Source organism: Brachyhypopomus gauderio, chromosome 2 (assembly GCF_052324685.1).
Source record: "Brachyhypopomus gauderio isolate BG-103 chromosome 2, BGAUD_0.2, whole genome shotgun sequence".
Classification (NCBI taxonomy): Eukaryota; Metazoa; Chordata; class Actinopteri; order Gymnotiformes; family Hypopomidae; genus Brachyhypopomus; species Brachyhypopomus gauderio.
In genome coordinates this window covers 28,959,001-28,981,616 of record NC_135212.1, presented here as the reverse complement: position 1 = coordinate 28,981,616, position 22,616 = coordinate 28,959,001, and the positions used below count along the sequence as shown (strand labels likewise).

Below are 22,616 nucleotides of genomic sequence, written 5' to 3'. Positions count from 1 at the left end.
GTACAAGGTATGGGCTAACAGCATGCAGCTGGGACTGTGAGCTACACCTTAGCCTCCATCACAGACTTGGACGGACAACTGCTTGAGTAGTCATTTTACTGTCCTCACACTTACCGTCCTCACTGGTGTGTGTTTCAGCCCCTCCATCCTGGTCCACCTCCTCCAGAACGCCATGCTCACTGAAGGGACTCTCACTGCACAGAAGACAACAGCATGGGGTTAAAGCACTGGAGAAACCTTCACAGCAACAAGCATGCTGGCAACAACAGCAACGGATGCACAATCAACCTCTACCTCCTCCTGCAGCTATAGGAGGACGGATGGCATGAATCAACCAATCAGGAGCAAGATCTATGATTAAAGATGCCTGAGGGTGTATTGAAGGGCATTTGTGGTTATGATGTTTGGCAAACTCTTTTTGAAAATGTTTCCCACTGATTAATGTGCAGTTCTCTGAGCACATGTGGCTGGAGGCCGTCATTTGTATTCTGGGCATTTCTATCAGGGTGTCGTCAGAGTGATTGGGATGCTCTCTGCAGCACCATTTGGGCATGGACACTGACTTTAATGTCCCTTACATCCACACAGATTACCAGTGATACACAGCTGAATCTTTTCCAAATAACACTGTCACCAGCACCCTTTGCTTTTATGCAAATCCTGACAAATCTGTGCATGTAATGTGCATATGAGTGTGTGTGTGTGTGTGTGTGTGTGTGTGGGGGGGGTTGTTAGAATAGGAGAGAGCTAGGGAAAGCTGGAAGAATATGTTTGAAGTGTGTGAGCGAGAACTAGACATCTCAAGTAGAGATGCAAGCAGGAACAGATGACTTGCTTCAGGTGAAAGATGAATCTCTGCTGAGAAAAGACGTAGGGTGTTTTTAAAAGATGACAGAGTAATAGGAATCTCTCCCTCTCTCACACACATGCACAGGTAACCTTACATACACTCAATCTTTGCCCCCCCCCCCCCCCCCCCCCAAACCACACACACACACACACACTTGGAAGAGCTGGCAGAAGACTTTATTCCTTTCCTGTACTTCTTAAACAGCACATGGAGGAATTACCATCTCTCTTACCTTAATGACTGTAATTTTCATGATTGTTTCAGTGTGTCTCACCTAGTGGCGGGAGACATCTGAACATACACAACAAAAGCATCATGTCCCGTCAGAAGCCCTTAGATACGTCTTCATTTCCTTTAATTACCCACACTGACTCCAGAACCAGGTCAGGCCCTACTGGGTGTCAAGCACTCCACACCCACACACCCACACACACACACACACACACTTCTCAGGCTAAGCAGAATAAGGCCTTTTGCTTTGAGCCTACTGTAAAACACTCACAACACTGAGAAAAACTTGAGTGAGAATGTCTACCAGCTGACCTTAAGACTGCATGTTCCAGCTACATTACTACACAACACACACATGGGGGCCTGCTGATTGGTAATCTATAGTTGAGCCTAGGTTACCTTACTTTATCACCAGCAACAGCACAGTCCATTCCACTTGGTTAATCTTGGCTCTAGGTCCTTCAGACAGTTTACAGCCAAGCCACAGAATTACTGAGGAACTGGCCTCAAGGTCAGACAGACCCTTTATTCTTCACAACCCACATCTTTAACCAGGCCGACCGAGGCCCATGCTCCACCTCCTGGCAGCTCTGGGATGTAATCTCCTCTTTCGCTTGTCCCACACACACACACACACACACACACACACACACACACACACACACAAGCCCTGAGCCAGCCCAGTCGTGGCCGGCCTCCTAAGCCGTGCCTCACCAGTAGTCTCCCCCGGCCATGCACTTCTCGTACACGGGGCCGTCCATCTCCTTGGCATCGGGGAAAATGGTCTCGTGGTGAATAATGATGGTCTTGATGACCTCGTTGACGTGGGCCTGGCAGGTCACCTGGTCCTGGGTGTCAGGGGTGGGCATGAGGGTGGGGCCAAAGCAGATGGCCAGGTTGAAAGGGTCCATCATGTTCTCATCACTGTACTGGGAGAGACTGCAGACACACAGCAGGAGACGCAACACAGCGATGCACAGATTATACCGACAGAGTCTTAATTCACATACATGTTCAGTCCCATTTCTGTCCTGTATTATGCTCTTGGATTTTAGCAGCTGCATACCGGGCCAGTTTAATTCAGCTTACAGTGACAATTGCAGTGTCGGAAGTAAAATCACCACCCAGCTTGACTAGATGCAAAACAGCCTAACCGGGTAGCACAAAGATGTTAATATTCTCTACATTTTAATTTGTTTGCATGAATACCTGAATTAACTGGACCAATAATGACTGGGCTAGCAGTGGGTGTGTGGGAGCTGGACAGTGCAGCAGGCACCTCCACCAGCCGGGGCCTCCACCTGCTGCACTGTACTGGTCCACACAGCTGTTTATACTGGTTGTTACTGTAAGAGACTCTGTGCAAGGGACTGGAAATATATGTGCTTTGTGGGGTCTTTTATACAGTATTTTCAGCTCTACCGCAGACAACTGTGTGTGTGTGTCATGTGGCATCTGAGGTCATGTGCATATGTTACAACTTACTGGTTGAGGAAAGCAAACAGGTAGCGCATGACCACAAGTACAGATCTGGGAACTGTCAGAAGGATCTTTCGAATATACAGGGCTCTCTCATACAGGTTATCTATTCCTGGGAGACAAATAAGACAGAGTGAAAAGAGAGGAGAAAGAAAGAAGAAGTTAGAGGCAGACATTAAGAACATGTCACACACAGCACAGTCTAGACAAGCTGTTTGAAGCTGAGGAGATGAGACAGAACAAGCATGAAATCCCAGCAGCGAAGTCGAGCGTGAGGTGTCAGAGGTGCCTGAGATCCAACCAGACTCATAAGAGGAGTTTTGGTTTTTCTGCTCAGCATGGCGTGTAGCAGTACAGGGTTAGACTTAGGCCACCCTGACCCTGACCCTAGCTCAAACCCTGACCCTAGCCCTAACCCTGACCCTAGCCCTAGCCCTAGTATATATATATACATATACATGAGTAATATACATATACATTCAGAGTAATGAGATCTTTGTGGAACGATTGAGCTCAGCCTGAAATTCTTTGGCTTTGTGCGTCTGAGACTGGCGGCAGCGTTTGGCAGCTTGACAGAGTTCATGGAAACGCACGTGAACCAACACGACACGGAGTCTCAATGCACCGCTTGGCAGTCGGTCAAAACACAGGTTCCAAAACCAGATTTTCTTTTATGCGAATCTATATGTTCACATGTGGGACCAGTCAGTAGTCATGATGCTGGGAGGAGAACACAGACTCCCTGCTGTGGTTAGGCAGCGTGGAACTGTGTCCATGTTCAGCATTCGTAGAAGTGGGAGTCCTACTGCCTCCCAGAGTACTGCAGGAAAAACACAGGAGTCAGAATGTGCAGTTCTACTGTGGGATTGGGTAGAATGAATCCTGACTGGTTCCAACGAGCATATAACCAAACCCCTCCTACGAGTCACAAAGATGATGGAACTACTTTTTCCCCCAAAAGACATCGTAATTTCAGAGACAAGAGGCCATTTCCTTTTACAGGGCCCACACAAACAGTTTAAGTAGAAGCACTTCCAATCTAAAAGAGGAGCGGCTAATTCAGCGTTGTTAAAAATGCACACAGCATTACTGCTTTCATATTGTGACTGATAAACAGCCATTCACACATTCATGCTGTGTACATATGTTATTCCTTCACAGACCAGAGCTGAGCACAGATGTACTACATCATCAGAGCGCAGCAGCAAGGAGTATCTTTTATCTCAGCGCCCGGTCACTGGAGTAGCCAAATGCTCTTAAAAGAAGCTGATTAATTAATTTAGCAAGTTCCAGGTATTATTTCTAATTATACCAACGACTGCACCCACAGCTTCCTCGAGGCTTTAATAAAGCTGATTAATAGAGCAGGGAATGAGGCGAGGACACTTAATGAACTTAATTTCTTACTGTCATCTCTGACTGGGCCACTGAATATCTCCAAACAAGTCCCCAGATTGTTCCTGTGTTCCTCTGACGGCTCCTTGTTGGCCTTTTCTAGACTCCCGCTGCCACCTCATCTGTGCTACAGATTAAAGGCAAAAAGAGCTGCAGCGCTCTGATCCTGTCTGCCTGTTCAGCACAAGCTTGACACATCTAGTGTTCACACACACACACACACACACACACACACACACACACACACACACACACACACACACACACACACACACACACAAAGACCCTTACACACATGAACACTTACAGAAACACAAACACACAAACACAGACACTCCTGGGTTCACCCAACAATGGGATGCAAGTGGAGGTATGAAGAGAGGTGGGACATTTCCATCAATCCCACCCACCGACTCCCCCTACTGGACACGCAGGCCAGACACATACAAACCCACCCATCCATTTCTCTAAATCTCACACATACACAGACACATACACAGACACACAGACAGACAGACACACACACACACACACACACATTTACACACACACTAGTAGTCATTAAAGCTCTCCCGCTTTGTCCAGCGATGTCCCTTTCTGCAAAAGTTTCCATCTCTGATGCTAATGTTAACTAATGCTGAAATCAGCACAGCATACCCCCCCCCCCCCCCCCGATCGTACTGATGTACAGAAATTACTGTGTCCTTCCAATTGAGTGCCCCGACAATGTGCTATTCATGCCAGCACAAAGTCGAGCTGATGTCGTACAGAGCAGTGTGTGTGTGTGTGTGTGTGTGTGTGTGTGTGTGTGCGCGCGCGCGCGCGCGTGTGAAGCGGCCAGTGGTAGCCTGCAGCAGTGGAGTGCTTCACAAGTACTGTTAGGGTGAAGAGATGACTGTCTGCTCTTTATTTACTGGAGGCCTTTAAAACGAGAGCACTAGCACCACACAAAGACCGACAAGCAGGACTTAATAAGCCTTTATAACACGTTAGCGAGCCGTAACAGAAGCACAGTCGACACTGACCAAGTAAGGAATCAACAAATCATCAAACCGATGCCTAACGTCTTCATGTTTAACATGTCTCATACATGCCTCCCTTTTTGATTTCTGAAGCTATGTGAATCTGCAGGATGAAAGGAATGCACTTACTGACGCAGGAGATGAGGTCATTAAACCTCTCCTTCGGGAAGAGGGAGTTCTCCAGACCCCGGAAATACAGTTTCAGAACGCCTGCTACTGAGTTAATGTCGTGGTTGCTCTCGTCATCCGTCAGAGGGTCGTTACCTAGGAGACACAACAGATTCCAGTATGCTATATTACACACAACTCTGACATATGACCAACATATGACCAGAGAGTGTCACTGAGTAGATAATACCAAGGAGCACAGATATTCCCTCCACATACTGTCTAGGCCTGTGTTGAAAAAATCGATTTTCCGATTCAGAATCGATTCGCATACGTCCAAAGATCGATTTTTTAGTGAACTTTTACCCCCGCCTCGTCACTGAATTCAGGCAGGCGTGCTCGGTCTAACTAACTGTAAAACAACATGGCGTCGGACAGTGCCGGTAACGACGATAGTCAAATCGGAAATCTAAAAGCAGAAGGACAGTTTATCCAGTGTCAATGACTATTTACAGTTAGTCCATGTCACTGACAGTTTACCCAGTGTTTTTACAGTTTTAAAAAGTTAAAAATGTTCTTGTAACGTTGGGCGCAAGGCGACGGACGAGACAGAATCCTTTGCACTTTCCAAATCGTTACGTTTATTACATTTACCGAAGCGCAGACAGCGCACATAAAACACGTTTACATAGAACATGTGTGACTCAAACAACGACGAGCACAGGACGCTACGCGAACACACAAACCCCAGGTGACGAGACAAGCCACAGGTGAGACGGACTATCACAAGACGCACCCGCACCCACGGAGATCTACAGACGCAGACGAGAAGACGCAGACAACCCACCTCTCTCGAATGAGTTCTTAATGCCATTGACTTCAACTTGAGAGCCTGAGACACGGAATATACCTTGATGCTGGAGTCCTGTGGTAAGAGACAGAGATTGAGAGACAGAGAGATAGACAGACAGACATAGAGATGAAAGAGAAGTGAATAGTCATGCCCAGTGGTGTCCAGCTGTCCATTCAGACTGGCTAAAAAAGGGAGATGACTCACAGGGTGTGAAATGTGATATGAAAAGGCTTGTTATCGACTTTAGAAGAGATCATCACTGAGGCAGAGAGAGTTTGCTATGGCCTGGATTAGCCTTTAATAAGCTGCACTGTCCAGGTTTCCTGAAGATTAGACACATCTCATTCAGCTCGTCTGTAGATCTAATCACACACGAAGGGCCAGCTTATTACTGCCGTGCCCGCCACACACAAGACCCAATTGGGAACCTTATTTGTGAAGAACACATATGCCCCCTTAGACGTAAGGGGTTTGTCCCATGCCCAAGCGAGGGAAGGTGGACATTGGCTATCCATCATCCTGCCCCCAAAAAACAGCCAACCAGGGAAGAGGACAGGTGACAGCTTAGGACACTTCCCAAGAGAGACCCAGGAGAGGAGCGCTATGGCCAAATTCCCTTCAGAGACATTCGGGCGTGGTGGTGATGTCCCTGTTCTGTGGCTTGGACCATGTGTGCTGTGTGTACATGGACCCAGCAAGGTCTGAACTGGACATCAGCTTACCGTACAGGTTGATGAATCGTATGCAGCTTTCTACCACTCGAGGGACAGCCTGCCCAGAGTCCTGCAGACGAGACACACACTGGTTAATTCAGCACTGCTCTGTTTGGGTTCAGTTTTGAAATCATGCTAGCAACAGTTGTGCATCCCCCTCATAACACATGTTGTGCATTCTCGACTGTTAGTAGGTGAAGGAACACTACAAACAGGCAGAGAGATTACAGACCCAGGGAAAGTAGCATCACCCAGCTGAAAATGGAGGTTTCACTGTAATGTGACTAGGAACTAAACATTATTAGGGGTGGGTGGGGACATCTCGTCCTCTTTGAGCTCTGAGTAGCATGATCGGTCAGCATCACAGCCGTTTGTTCTGGATGTGACTCTGCTCATCCCTTCGTGTTTTTAATAATGCTGTGATCTGTTTCTGCCCGGAAGTGCGAGGCCTGTCAGGTGCCCACATGTGGCCCCTGTGGGCCAAATGGTGACCTCACAGCTCTTCATCCACAACCTTCTGGCCTGGATCAGGCAGAGATACCAAGAGTTCTGCCACTCACTTATAACAGACACCTTTGCACTAATATTAGTGAGATTTGTACAGAGCTGTACCGTCTGAGCTTCAGCTCTGAATACCCCGAGGACTAGAGCAGCTCAGTGCTTTAATTTTAATAGGGCACTCAAAGGAATCATGTGAAAATAGGACAGTGGTCACTGATGGTTATAATAGCATGATTTTAAAAAACACTTCTGATAAAATTGTAAATATTAATAACATAACTGTCATACATATTTAAACCTTGATAAGACCTTGGGAACCAGAAAGCATAAACCCATGTTACTGCTCAACTGCTGATATTAAAGTAAAATGAGTAAGGCATATCTGGGTCTGTAAAACCAGTGGGACTCCTCTCACACGCATACACATGCACACACACAGAGGTGGCGTTAAGGGGCAGGGCAAAGGCAACGGGATTGGTTGAAACTAACAGGCAGCATGAGCCAATCAGAGCATGACATTAGATTCTACCTGATGCCTGGTGTGAGAATTCCGCCGTCCACGGCTACAAGAAGAGAAGAGAGAGGAAGAAGGAGACATAGAAAATCAGCAAAATCCCCGTTATTTTGACCCAGCACATGAAGTCACCAACAGAAGCCAACAGCAGAATCAGCCAAAAGAAAAACACAGGGAGAGCAGGGTTAGCTAACCCTAACCCTAACCCAGGGTGGGCAGGTCTGGCCTCAACACACAAACTCACATACACACTCATTCACAACCACACACACACACACAAACAAACTCACATACACACACTGTCTCATTCACAAACACACACACACAAACACATTATCTCATTCACAACCACACACAAACACACACATAGACAGACCAAATAGACAGACCATATCCAAAAAAGCGAAGGATAAAGCAGGATCTGGTGCCCACTAGGGCACAAAGAGGAGGCAAAACATGTTACTGCAGCTGCAACACATAATACCCTAATAAAAGGTCCAAACTGCCATTAAAGTTCTTAACGTTAAAAACCGACCAAGGTCTGGACCTCCTTGTGCCAAATGGTTTAAGTGGAATATTTGGAGGCCTAACACATGGAAAGAGGGTCACATATATAAATTGTCATTTGCTTTGCTTTTAATATTTGGACATTCATTAGCAAAACATGCTTTTTCTAACTTGTGCTTCTACTCTCAAAGTTTGAGGTAGCATCACCTGCCTGTTCATCCACAAGGAGCCAACACTGAGTCAGCTCCACAGCTATATTCAGTAAGCAGCCGCACAGAGCCAAGCCAGAGGAAAGCACTCATGTTCTGGCCCTCGGAGGCAGCTGTGCAGGATGGAGCCCACCCAGCTCAGGCAGGTGACACCTAACTGCCATAGTGCCTGATAAGCCATTTCTAGAACAGGTGTGTGGCGGTAAAGAGGCCACATGCATGAGAACTCTGTGCTGGGGGAGAGAGAGTCAAGTGGTTGGGAGTGTTGATGGGTCCCATTAGATTCTCTTTTATGCCAGAATGTGTTCAAAATGGCCAAAATGTTACTGGGTATCCTATCACAAAGTGGTGCAATTACCAATCACAAAACACTACAAAACACCCTAGTACTCTATTTAATAATACAGCACTGGTTGTCTGTTTTATCTGCCAACATCTGCTGCTGAAATGTTCTCTCAGAGGTTATATTGATATGATTCCTTGTAGCTTTCATTGTAATATATTTTACAATGACAGAAAGGGACCAGAAGTGGAAGAGTGTTTGCTGGACACTGAACGATAACAAGAGCAACATGAGAGTGTATGAAGGAGAAACTACTTCTCCACCACATTCAGCCAGCCCCATTAGAGCCACTTTTCCATGTCACCTTCCTCACGTAAAACAAAGGAACCTCACTCTCCCGGCCAGTGGCTGAGAGCATTTTCATCTGCTTGCAAAGTGGGTATTGCAGGCTCTAGAACTGAAATCACATCTAAAGAACTTTGGTGTGCCAGAGCTGAGCAGAACGGCTGAACCCTGGAGAGCAGAAAAGGTCTTCAGCCACGTTGGGTCATTACAGAACAACAAACCTGACACACTATACAAAATTGGTTAGGGTGTATTTTTAGATTTTAGAGTTCTTATACAATGGCATAACAGCAAAAAGCCTGTTTGTTTTTACCCTTATTATCAATCCTGAAAATGTTTCCATGAGTGCACTGTGCATTCTAATAATGCGAGAATCAACAGCGCATGCGTCAATGAAGCCAATGTGTGTTTTTCAATCAATAACACCGATGAAAAACCATGACTGTTGCCCAGTCGCCCGTTCCTGCAGGACGGGTCTCTTGAAAAGACCCTAGGGCTAACCCTAACCCTAACTGTTCCTGCAGGGCGGGTCTCCCTTTACCAAGCCAACCTCACATGATCCTGCACTCCCCTTATCAACTTGTACAGAGTATAGAATGAGTTTTACCTTGTAGTCATGTACTCTGCTCGGTGACCTAGACAGAGGTAAGGAGAACAGAAAAAGAGAAAGAATAAGAAAGAGTAATACCACAGAGAGTGAAGAAAGAAAGAAGGAAAGAAAGAAAGAAAGGGTGAGAGACAGAGAAATAGAGAGATGTCAGTACTGTGATAGGATGACTCAGCTGTCAGAGCCCCTGCAGAGGTCTGTGCACATGCTCACTAAAGCAGGACGCCATCTGGGCGGGCGTAAACACACATTCTGTATTTAAGGCTCAACACACAGCAAAAACCTATCAATTTATGATTTTTTGCTACTCTCTGGAGCCTTTAAACTCACAGGTAAAATGCACCTGGCATGGACTGGGACATTTTGCCCCCCCTAGTCTGATTGACAGCTGGAAGATCATGCAGGCACAGGCTGCACAGAGCTCACGCAGCCCAGCCACAGAGCAGCATTGTAATAGTGTTTGGTGTCCCTCAAAATGCATAACATTTTCATCCAAAACACACAAGAAACAGAATGCAGAATTTATGCAGAATTAATCAGCTACAGTAGGAATGACTGTTACCTTCCCCTAGAGCTCTCTTCAGCACGTCATGCTTCGCCTGGAGTTTGGCAATGAGATTACTGCCCTCCAGAAACTCATGGAATTTCTGCAGAGACACCAGAGGTAGACCAGCATGACACAGGTGGAATCAGACCGCTGACTGGATGGAGACATTAGCCAGCCGTGTCAGCCCTGTCGTTTAACGCGGTGTCTCAATTTTACTCTCTAAACTCCACTAAGCAGCAAAACATCTGAGTGATAGATAGAAACAGCCTTGAGTTTAATGGTCATGGTGTTGGTCATCTGAGCTCCAATTGACTAATAGACTGAGCTCTAATAGACTAATAGACTGAGCTCTAATAGACTAATAGACTGAGCTCCAATAGACTAACAGACTGAGCTCCAATAGTCTAATAGACTGAGCTCCAGTAGACTAATAGACTGAGCTTTAATAGACTAATAGACTGAGCTCCAATAGACTAACAGACTGAGCTCCAATAGTCTAATAGACTGAGCTCCAATAGTCTAATAGACTGAGCTTTAATAGACTAATAGACTGAGCTCAAATAGACTAATAGACTGAGCTCAAATAGACTAATAGACTGAGCTCTAATAGACTAATAGACTGAGCTCTAATAGACTAATAGACTGAGCTCCAATAGACTAATAGTCTGAGCTTTAATAGACTAATAGACCGAGCTCTAATAGACTATAACAGACTGAGCTCTAATAGACTAATAGACTGAGCTCTAATTGACTAATAGACTGGGCTCTAATTGGATTCTCACCATAAAGTAGAACTGCTCAGTCTCCTGTTGGTTGGCGCGTCTCTTGGCAATGCTGGGCTTGCTCAGGTACGTCTCGGACACGGTGGACTTGACTGACTCTGTGGAGCGGCTGTGATGGAAACACTCTGACACGTCGTAGTCCTCGATAGTCACCATGTCCTGGATGGTGGTCAGTGTGGCCTCAGAGGTCTTCTTGATCTACAAGCAGCACAAGATTAGACAATTAGAAATCTATATAGGATCTTTAGGAAATGTATACCACAATTATACAGCCTTTCTAAAACAGGACAAAAGAACATCCTGATAAAGTCAGAGTGAGGAGTCCAAACCAGTGTCATGCCACGTGGTTAACAGTTCCCTGCCCAGCAAGTAACAGGAACAAAATGCTCCCCCCTCCAACCATCTTAAACCTCACTTCCAAAATCCCTTCAGTACATTTCCCTAAGCCCTTATACGTGGAGGACAGAGCAGATATGAGGATGTTGGACAATAAACTAGGTCTGACTACAGATCCCTCATGGCATGGTGCATCGTGCTGTTGAAAGCCAGAGGGTAAACAGCTGCTGTGAAGGCATGGACTTGGGCGCTCACATCTGACCAGGTGACGTTTTTCTGCTGCTTAGTGAATTTTGCAGTCTTTCGCCCACTGGAATATTGTCTTCCTGTTTCTATTAGACAGTAATGGCACTTGAAGTGGTTGTCTGTTGTTATAGTCCATCGGTGCTGATGAATAACATGTTGGTTGGAGCACTGTGCACTTGACTGTGCACCACCCATTTGTCAGAACGATTCATAATGTCCTACTCTGACCCCATTGAAAATATTGGCTCCGACTCAATAACATCATTTTCTCTTTCTAACATGGATTCCCACTCTAACTTATCTATGGGACTTGCTCACCTGATTTTATGCTGCACCCTGGGGTCACAGGTCACATTTCCATACAAGCAAGCTCCAATCATGAAATTGTAGTGTATATAAGTCCTATTAAGAGGCTGTCAAGTTCAAATGCCTTTCAAGCCTTTCCTGCCCATAACCATTAGGCTTAGTACCATGACAATATACTGGCACATACAGTGACATCATACCATTTATTAACTTGGGAGGGTCATGATATAAAGCCTCTTTCTTCTGCACTGACCAATGGCAGAAGACCTCAAAATAGTAGATGGCCTTAACTGCAACCTTAGCTTAGTCCTATGGCAAACAGTGCTGTGTCTTTCTGCACCTGCCATCAAGCTGTATGACTCATTTGCCGTCGTTTCAACCTGAACACACACAAAGCTCAGGTAGTGAAGTTTCAACCTGAACACATACAAAGCTCGGGTAGTGTAGTTTCAACCTGAACACACACAAAGCTCAGGTAGTGTAGTTTCAGTAGCAAGTCTCACCGCAGAGTCAGCAAACTGGTGTGTGAAACACATTCTGGTTGGATGTAGGTGGGAAAGTGAAAGGGACTGCAGGCAAGACTCATCCCAAAACAGGGGGCCAAACTACAGCAGGTTGCAGCACGCAGACCTGCACGAGGAGGAAGGAGTGCAGAGTCGCTTAAAGATATTAAAAGTGTCAAATAACATGAAGAGGGACTAAACTCCATCAATCATGTCTCTGAGGGTGGTGTCTCTGAGGGTGGTGTCTCTGAGGGTGGTGCCTCCGGCGGTGTTTCTCATGCAAGTCCATTAGAGGACAAAAAAGTACACTGATGTAAAGACAGAAGAAGCCCTGGCAGGGGTTTGAATGCTGTATGAAAACAACTTTAACTGTCATTAACATTAATAGTGTTTTCATGTTTAACATACTTCATTCAGGATTGTGTGCGTGTGCATGTGTGTGTGAAAAACACAAACTGCTTATTCACAAAAACTGTAATGATCACTGAAGAGAGAAACATTCCCAAGTTAAAAACCATTAGATTTGATCTATTATTCATTAAAATACCAGTTACCTCTGTTGGCACCCAGATTGCACCATTTACACAAGGGCTTTTATTGCTGCTCTTTTTTTTTCTCTTAAGCTCATTTGATGTGGGAGCCGAAGCCCCTGGGCCAAGCAGAGCAGTAAGCTCTCTTTCAGCATGGCTGTGATGGATGTTAAACAGCAGAGGGCAGACTGTTAGACAAGCTATCAGCAATCAGGCATTTCACATGGCTGTGGGTGCAGGGCACGCGGTTGCCTGGCTTTGATGTGCCTCCCTGAGGTTTATCTCCACCAAATAAACAGATACCTCCCCGAGCATCAGGAGTCTGCTCTGCCCATGGACTTGGGATAAGACACAAGGAGAATTTCTAATAGAAGAGTGTGGAAGGGTGAGAAGAAAGAAGAAGATTGATGTTACCAGCAAATTCTATGTGCATCTTATTACATTATTAGCTTTGTAAGAGATAAGCAATAAAGAATGAACTCGGCAAGAAGCTGAAATGATAGAGTCCTCATTGTTTTATTTGTTTTGCTCTTGTGTGTGATGGGTTCAGAGTGTCTCTGTTCGAGTGATAGATGTAGTCAAGAAAACTATTAAAGCATTTGCCCTCGGCCTCTTCATGCACCTTGCAGTGCAATGTGTTGTGCAGGAAGCAACTATGCCCCAGTTCAGCTGAGTGGCAACAGTGTGGGGGGGGGGGACCCTGCTCTGCGTCCGGGATGCACACATCCGCTTCCCCTGGCCTCCAAAGCTTTTCCAGTGGCGCCAACAGTACTGTGAGCAAAAGGGAGGAAATCTGAAGCGTGGAGAATGCCCTCAGCCATCTCAGCACCCCAGGACATTCCCTGCTCTCAGGTACTGCGCCGCGGGCTTCTGCCACACTGGTCCACGGTCAGCCCTGTCGGCTTTTCATCCTGCACGAAGCCCCGGGTCAATGCGCAAACGCTGACACCAGCTCAGACCGCCAGTCCTTCAAAACAAAGCACTTCAAAAGCCCATCCCAGGAAAGCCTGCCAGGATACTGATGTCACGGTGCTTTCAGAAACAGGCGAAACAGGTTCCGCTGTGGACAGCCTTAGATACCCAGCAGCAGCAGGGGTACAACACAACCTTAGATACCCAGCAGCAGCAGGGGTACAACACAACCTTAGATACCCAGCAGCAGCAGGGGTACAACACAACCTTAGATACCCAGCAGCAGCAGGGGTACAACACAACCTTAGATACCCAGCAGCAGCAGGGGTACAACACAACCTTAGATACCCAGCAGCAGCAGGGGTACAACACAACCTTAGATACCCAGCAGCAGCAGGGGTACAACACAACCTTAGATACCCAGCAGCAGCAGGGGTACAACACAACCTTAGATACCCAGCAGCAGCAGGGGTACAACACAACCTTCTCCAATGACTAAAAGGAGGGAATGACAATCGGTGGGATGGAGGGAGAGCAGAGCAGAATGGAGCAGGGCAATCGGCTGCAACCCCAACCTGCCTCAGGGCTGCTGGCTGTTCAGTACATGCCAGGATCACGCGGCACGAAGGGTGATGAGAAGGCAGCGGCTCCTGAGACGAAGAAGAAACTTCCAGACTGGGGTGCTGGGGGGGTCCGCCAAGCCCTCCGAAACCTCGTCATCAATTAGGAGCAAACCGCAACTCAATTAGGCAGAGAAATCTAGTGCAATGCTGCCGAGGTCTAATGTAACAGGATGCTATGGTGCACCTTCACTCCTGGTGTCTCGACGAAAGCTTGATGATGCAAGAGCGTGGAGCACGAGAACACAATTTGCACACAGCCCAGGCCCGTGCTGTTGCTAGGCACTATAGAACAGAACAGAATGGAGAGGCTCACCTCCTCATTCTCGATCTTCAGCGTGGTGAGGCGGGACTGTAGTTGTTGGAGGCGGAGCACCAGCTCAGCCTGCACGGGAGGCTGTGCTGTGATCTGACACACCTGGGTGGAGGGAGAGAGAGAGGCATCAATGTCCTGCTTGGAGGAAGACTGACATCCCTTAGTGAACACGACCCTGCAGCAGGAAGCAGGAGATCTTCAGGCCCTTCTGAACGAGTCCTGGTAAACTGGTAAACTGACACAGGCGTGGTATCACTGGCCAAGCAGCCTATTACAAAGTAAATTAGGAAATGTTTATACAGTTGCTATAAACAACAAAACACCTTGAGGATAAAACTACAATGTGACTGGTTCTCAGCTCTCTGTGCAAATGTGGCTCGGTTTAGGGTTAGGGTTAGGCTAACCCTAACCCTAGAAATCACCTTGCCCTCTCCTCTCTAGCATACCTTCTCCACTCCTCACTGAGTGACCAGAGGATAAAAAAGCACAACATTGAATTTAATATAAAACCTGTACTACAGCCCTATGGGAGATGCCTTGGTTACTGTGATTTTTAAAACAAACGGTAGTCTTGTTTCATTTGAAACTCAAGTTAAAATGGCAATTTTTATGATGTGTGATATAGAAATATCAAATCAAATCAAATCAGATTTATTGTCACATCACCAGAGTACAGGTACACCGGTGAGTGAAAAACTTGTGCAATATGCAAATATGCAAATTCACAGGATTTTTAGTCTATGTTGTATAAGCAGGACTACGTAATACACAAAAACAAGTTTTGAGTGTTTCATACAGTGCGTGTGTGAGGGAGAGAGCTGCTAACCTCATCTCCCATGTGTGGCTGGAACTCAAATTTGGCCGGAGGGCAGAAAGCGTTGGGGTACATCTCCATGAAGCGCTGGCGGTCACTACGGGGATCCAGGCTGTCCACTGCATTCTCGATGATGTCGAGCCCCTCATGGCGGGACGTCTCCAGGTTGTATTCAGCTGAGAGGTATGTCCGTAGGGCCCGGTTCAGGGACGCATGGTAGCCCAGATCACAGCACTGCCCAGATCCCCCCCGCCCACACACACACACACACACACACATTGCCGAGAAAACACCAGGAGCAACATGAGATATTCGATTACACAAAACACACACACACACTGCACGCAAACAGCCCTCATACTTGTGCTAATTACCTGGGAACTAATCACTAGCATTTAGTGCACAAAAAGGTCCCCATAACACAGGCACCAACTTACACTCTAATGTCATCACAAGATAAATGGCACTGTAAATCTAAACACTAACACTATCAACACAAGTTTGGGCACAGCTAGTGCAGGACATTCTTATAGCCGTAGCAGGGTCGTATGACTCAGCCTCAGTGGCCTTGACACTAATCAGGTCCCTGCCTGTAATGTAGCATCAGATGACTTCATCTGTGATGAGGCCCCTTTCCTTGGCCTTGAAGGCTGATCAGTTAACAGACATGCATGTCTAGCCTGGCTATCACAACCACCAGCATGTTAAGATTTAAATTTGCTGAACACATTTCTGTCAGCTTCTTTTTTTCAGTGACAGTTTAAATATTTTATTCTGGTTTTAAATTTACTCATTACAATTATAATCTTAGACCTTATGGTGGTGTGTGTGTGTGTGTGTGTGTGTGTGTGTGTGTGTGTGTGTGTGTGTGTGTGTGTGTGTGTGTGGCAAGACTGGGATCAGCCTGTAAGTTGAGTCACACAGACAATTTCCACTTCCCCTCAGGCCTGATGGCTGAATTGAATCTACTGTCTCCTTTGAAGTGTCTCCCTCCATCCTAATCTCCCCCCTCCCCCCTCTACCTTCCTTTCAGGCAAGACTGTAATATCCTAAAGGCACCCAAAGAAAACTGGCCAATCAGAAATAGGTGCTGACTGGCCAGCTGGGGGTGGGTTCAACTGACCACTGAAGCAAGGTCAGAGCGTCATGTCCTGCAGACGGCAAACATGTCTTCCTAACGGGCCATTTCCTCCTCAGCCTCCACAGAGGCGCATCGGTTTTGCAAGTGAAAATTATTTGACCAGCAGTGTTAATTTTGACAGCAATTTTTGATTTAGTTTTAGTCTTAGTCTTTTGACTAAAATGTAATTTAGTTTTAGTCATAATTTAGTCATTGATTTGTTTTTAGTCTTAGTCTAGTTTTAGTCGACTAATTATCATTAGAATTTAGTCGAATAATATCAAAATAATTTAGTTGACTAAAATATAAATGGTGTAGTAGTCATTATATACACTTGCACAAAATGAAACATTTATTAACCAGTTACAGAATATTATTTTTTGTATGTGCAATATATACAAAAACAAATTTCCAAACAACTCTATTGACCTGAACTTATAGTTATTGAGCATAACAATAACAAAACATTGATGACCAGTAGGTCCGCTCTACCTGAAAACATATGGAGTTTATGAACAATGCATATTACATTCTATATAAAACTGGGCGCCGTAAAACAATGCCATAGCCCGCAGATGTCGTTTCATTTGTCGTATTTGTCCCGACATCATCATTCCTCATGGTTTACACAGCATCTTGTTTTTCTCAAAGTCAAAGGAGAAATGTGTCCATATATCGCCGCTCATCTTTCTCCCTGCTGACATTGTCGAGTTAACTTCGAGTTTAATTTCATGAGTGACCACAGTTCACGGGCTGGTTTTGTCCTAACGGGTTCTGCGCGATGTGAAGACGTTAGTTCTGATTGGATGGTTACCCGGTTTGTCCCGCCTCTCCGTAGTTACGGTTGGATCTCTTCTTAACTTATCCCTACCTTTCACTAAACTAAATCAGGTCTGATTGAATGTCGTCGCTGGACAATATTTTCGTCTCGTTTTTATTCGTTGACGAAAATGTCCTTTAATTTCGTCATCGTTTTTATCCCTTCGTATAGTTTTAATTTAGTTATCGTCTCGTTTTCGTCATGAAAAAAGGTTCGTTGACGAAAACTATGACGAAAATTATTCGTCAACGAAATTAACACTGTTGACCAGGGCTTGGATTAGTAATAACCGACTTGGCCAGGTGGGACTAGGAATGTTGCATTGGGAACAGAGTGAAACTGTGTCAGGGAGACGAGCTGGACCGGCTACACGGGACCTAAAAGACGCTCAAGTCATTCACAACAACTGGGTCTCAAGGCTCTCTCCCCTCTGAATTTACACACAAACATATATTTGGAATGCAAACATAATCATAGTAGTATTGAATGAATGAAGTATTCATGGTTCGTAACTAAACATGACACAGAAATATGGGGCGATTCTTAGCACTACCCACCCACAGTACCGCAGCCTCTGTTTGTGCTGTCTCACGGTCTGCGAGAGTCCCTGAAGTTGAACTCTCTCCCTCCCCCTTCCACGTTTCACAGAGACACTGCTAAACTCATCACTTCTTCTCGGCACCGATATTAAAATCTCCAAAGCCTGCGGGGACTCTGCCCTTCAGTACCAGCTCTGTACTGCTGTCTGGGGAAGAGCCTTCAACAAAATCCAATTTCATGCGACATGTTTGTGAAGATTTCTTGTGGCCTGTCTGAAGGGGCTTGCATGTGAAGTATTACAAGCCTCGATTTTAAACCGAGCTCTGGCTATGTTGAGACCAAAGTGGATGCAAAAGGAAAACAAACAGATGGAGATTTAACCCAACTGGATGCAAAAAAGGCAACAGCCACATAAATGGCCCGGGCCACAGGGCTCTTCTTCCTGCAACTGTTTTACCTGCTGTACATGTCAAGCACAGTGTGGCGTGTTTTAATGCAGATGTCACAGTGGTTTAACTGGCTCAGTACTTACATCTGTTAAATCCGACAGGTCATGAACATAATATTTGAAGACAGAAGAATTAGTGGCTTCCAGCGTCAGCAGATACTCATTGCGAGCTTTGATCGATTTCAGCTTGTTCTCAGAGTACTTGGCCTGCCTCTGATGGGTGAGAAAAAGAGACAAAACGTAATGGGAAAGTGCATATAAAGCAAAGTCTGTACCAAGGTGACTGGCAGATGGCTGATTTAGGAAATACAACAAGGCAGCGGTCAGAAGGAAAGCCAACAAATAGCAATTAAATTTGCTGGTACTATTCTGGTATTATTCTGGTACTGTATTATTCTGGTATGTAGCTGTTGGCTGGGTTGTGTCAGCACCCTACAGTAAAAGAATCTTAGTCTTGGAACTGTGTGGAGTGAGTAACAGAGTATGACTTGGTCGGACTTCCGTTTATTCACCACTCCACAGTCCAACATTCCAGGAAGAGTCAAAGAAAGAAAGAAAAGCACATGTCTTCCCGCTGCTATACAGCCATTAGTCACGGGGTGTAAAGGAACCCGGGCAGGCAGAAAGCTCGGCCTTCTCGCCGGAGCACTGATGTGGTGTGAGAATGGCTGCCATCTAAAATAGTTCCACGACATAATGCATAAATCACTGGTCTGACATTTTAAAATGGCCTCAGTGACATCAGTGAAGAAGACAAGAATAACATGAATATTCATCTGAATACCTTTATAGTATTTAGTTGTGGAAAGAAAAAATGAGTCACATGATTACTAAAGGATTAACATAATCGACCCCATTAGCAGATGTCTTACACACAGGGGCAGTTTTGACATATCTTTTAAATACTCCTACATCATGTTCAAATCACGCAGTGAGTATTTTAATTAGGGGTGGGCTTAGATTAATTTTTTAAATCTAGATTAATCTCACTGAAATCTTGAAATTAATCTAGATTAATCTAGATTAATCTATATTAAAATGGCTCATATGCGTGCTACCCAAGTAATGACTAAAAGTCAGTTTTTGAGATAGGGTTTCTTAATACAGAGGGTGCATTAGACCAGGGGCTCATCTCCTGTTTCCAAAATGCATCAATGACTGCTTGAGAAAGCTGTTCTACTTTGATACTTGAAAAAAAAAAACATGCTCAATAAAATGTAGGCTACTCGTGTTCAACGGTTTATTCAGTTAAACATGAATTTGTAAGCCTACATACTGCACATTAAAAGGGGTTGAAAACATGTTTATTCAGCTAAACATGATATTTGAAATGTAAGCCAACATTTAGTACATTTAACCTCACGGACGTAATTTGTGGGGGACTTTTTCAAAAGCCGGTTTTGGTCCTCTGCAGTTTTAACGGTTAAAAAGAAATATTATATAGCGACGAATCTAGCGCTAGGACCATGCAGAAAACGACCGCTCCATTCAGAAAACTCGTTCTCGCCCCTACTGTGCAATTTGGTTAGGAATATAGCCGAGCTAAACTATCAAGTTGAAAGTCATCATAGTTTGCTTACCCATTTTGACCCAGTTCCCAACCCAACTTTAAGAATAGATTAACGACGATAATTTTTATATCGCCCGATAAGAGTATCAAATTAACGAACGCCGTTAACGCCATTAACGGCCCACCACTAATTTTAATAAAATTTGAACTTCTATCCAGTGCCCTAAACCTCACAGGCCCAATCCTGATTGAGGCCACCCTGGAGAGGGGTGTGGGTGGGAGGGAAGTGTGCGTTCACTACCTTCTCTTTCATCTTCTCAATCTTCTTCACGGAGCTGCGTCTCTGTGGCTTGTCTTCGGAACGCACGCTGAACACGGGGTCACGCCCGCCCTGCCGTTCCTCCTGCCTCTCAAACTCCTTCAGCTTGCTCTCTGCACTGATGCTCTCCGTGTGATACATGTGGTAGGTTTTCATCACCTTTGGAGGGGGTTGGGGTCAGAGTTTAAGCCAGGTCATCCACACTCAAAAGAAGGAACTCAAGAGCACAATTTACTGCCTTTGAGCCGAGGTGCTTTAGTCAGTGCGGTTGTCGCAGCACTCTTAACTGCATCACCAAATCTTAGGTGTGGGGTAGGAGATGGGGTGGGGTAGGGGGATGGTAGGCGATGGGGTGGGTTGAGGTAGGAGGTGAGATGGAGGGGTCGGATAGGGGGTGGGGTGGAGTGGGGTAGGGGGTGGGATGGGGTAGGGGGTGGGGTAGGAGTTGAGGTGGGGTAGAGTAGGGGGTGGGGTAGGAGGTGGAGGGGTGGGGACATTTCAAGCATAGAATGAATATACAGTATAGAATGACTGTAACCATACACAAGACTATTCCCATTTGCCCCTCTAGCCATATGCGAAACAGTAGATCCCTAACGAGTCACAGAGGGGATCTTAATTTCCCTCTCAGTCATGCCATCACCACAGGCATCTCACGCAGAGGAGGCAACATGTCACCAGCCTGACGATGATAATGCTGTCGGGATCTCAGGGATGAAGGGAGAGCTGCACATACAAAACCACATGGTTCTAGTCACAGTGCTAACGCCGTTTCCTATCGCCTGAGTCATTGTTGTTAGTGGAGTATTAGCAACGCAAGAATGCTTCAATAACACATCAGGAGATGACTCAGTCGGCATGGAGTAGGTATCAAGAAGTTCATTATGCAGCTTTAAACGGAGCAAATAAGGAAATATGACAGGCAACCATAGAGACAGTGTACGCACATGCCAGAGAGTCACAGTGAGTCTTAAATATAAATAAAAACATTTTAGGGAAACATTTTCTGTGGAAACCAGAAAAAAATTGCAAGGCCGAAGACAAGAAATGTCATTTTTAACTTACTTTAGATGAAATATTAAGCTTAATGTTAATAATAATGCTAATGTTAGCTTAATGTTGGCTGTATTGCTGTGCTCTTTGGTCTTCTGCTATCTGTGTCCATTAGGGCTGTGACCCCAGAGTAGAGAGGCTCAGTGAGAGGCAGCCATGTCAGAACTATCGTACTGAGTCGCCATAATCATAATACAAGCTACACTAAACCCTCAAGCTCCAAACACAGCCTGCCTATAAAGAGCACATCAAAACAAAAGTAGACGTCTACAGCAGACTTCTTGACTGCCTCTCTTGTCTGTGTAATTGGAAACATGGTTAAGGTGGCTGACCAAACCTTGAGCCTCACTCTCCACTTACTAGGCTGGAACTGTGTTTGTACTTCTCATTTTAGAATGGCCGATTTTAGCGAGACCTGTTATTTTACTAGCTGTGGTTGCGCCTGAATCGTGGGGGAGGGGGGGGGGGTATATCTGATGCAACAGAGTGCTTTCACTCTAAAAGGTTAAGACAGGTTAAAGAGCAGATGGCATGATACTCAAAAACCCAAGCACTCCAAAATGACTGCAAAGGGGAAGAAAATGTAAGCACACGAGCAACATGAAGGAAGCTGCCTGGTGACAGCAGAGGTGATGCACAGTGTCCACACTGTCCACGTTGTCCAGGCGGTCCACACTGTCCACACAGTGTTATCCAGTGGCAGTTAAGATAAATGAGCAGAACAGAACAGCCTCATGGGAAAGAGGAGTCCCAGAAAGAGAAGGACGTACTGCTCACACGCCAACACACCACATCTATGGTGAGAAAGCAGACCAGCCTCTCAAGGCCGAGGAACAATATCGCAAGCTCTGAGGCCACAGGAAGCACTTTATCTGCTCTGCTCAAAAACTGTGATGTTTCCTAATGATTCACGGCAGCGTGTCCCTGGGTGGTGGATGTGTGTGAGCTGGATCAGACACAGGCGTGCAGTACAGGCCAGAGCCTGCGCTGTAGGCTGTGACCACAGGTAAACGGATCCTTTCAAACCACATGCTCATTTAACAGTGAATTTGAGAGAAATGGTGTATAAACAAAAGGCTGGGCTGGGTTTCCTCAAAGCGCCCGCGGAGGGAGATGAGTACTGTTGCTGTGACAACAAACCAGCATCGCGCAATGGTGCAGCTGGCAACACTGCAGGCTAACAAGAGCCTTATACGAGCTTTAGCATGTTAGCATGTCTAGTAGGAAGACGAGAGGGAAGAGGCACAGGTCCCTTTATGGTGGTGAGAGGAATACAG

General features: G+C 45.7%; 1 protein-coding gene across 2 annotated transcripts in view; it reads right to left on the bottom strand.

Annotated features, from left to right (window-relative positions):
* srgap1a (SLIT-ROBO Rho GTPase activating protein 1a) overlaps positions 1 to 22,616 on the bottom strand; it is a 69,434-nt gene that overhangs the window by 13,167 nt on the left and 33,651 nt on the right. The window contains exons 5-18 of one of the 2 annotated variants that reach the window (XM_076993619.1): positions 20,269 to 20,445; positions 18,542 to 18,670; positions 15,542 to 15,763; positions 14,716 to 14,817; positions 10,947 to 11,144; positions 10,180 to 10,264; positions 9,618 to 9,645; positions 7,682 to 7,715; positions 6,661 to 6,721; positions 5,933 to 6,010; positions 5,107 to 5,241; positions 2,567 to 2,672; positions 1,796 to 2,020; positions 115 to 194 (exon numbers count right to left, since the gene is read on the bottom strand). In XM_076993619.1, the coding sequence (XP_076849734.1) occupies positions 115 to 194; positions 1,796 to 2,020; positions 2,567 to 2,672; positions 5,107 to 5,241; positions 5,933 to 6,010; positions 6,661 to 6,721; positions 7,682 to 7,715; positions 9,618 to 9,645; positions 10,180 to 10,264; positions 10,947 to 11,144; positions 14,716 to 14,817; positions 15,542 to 15,763; positions 18,542 to 18,670; positions 20,269 to 20,445 (1,660 nt within the window). Of the gene's footprint in view, positions 1 to 114; positions 195 to 1,795; positions 2,021 to 2,566; positions 2,673 to 5,106; positions 5,242 to 5,932; positions 6,011 to 6,660; positions 6,735 to 7,681; positions 7,716 to 8,162; positions 8,253 to 9,617; positions 9,646 to 10,179; positions 10,265 to 10,946; positions 11,145 to 14,715; positions 14,818 to 15,541; positions 15,764 to 18,541; positions 18,671 to 20,268; positions 20,446 to 22,616 lie in introns of both variants that reach the window. The other variant, XM_076993629.1, reaches the window with a different exon arrangement.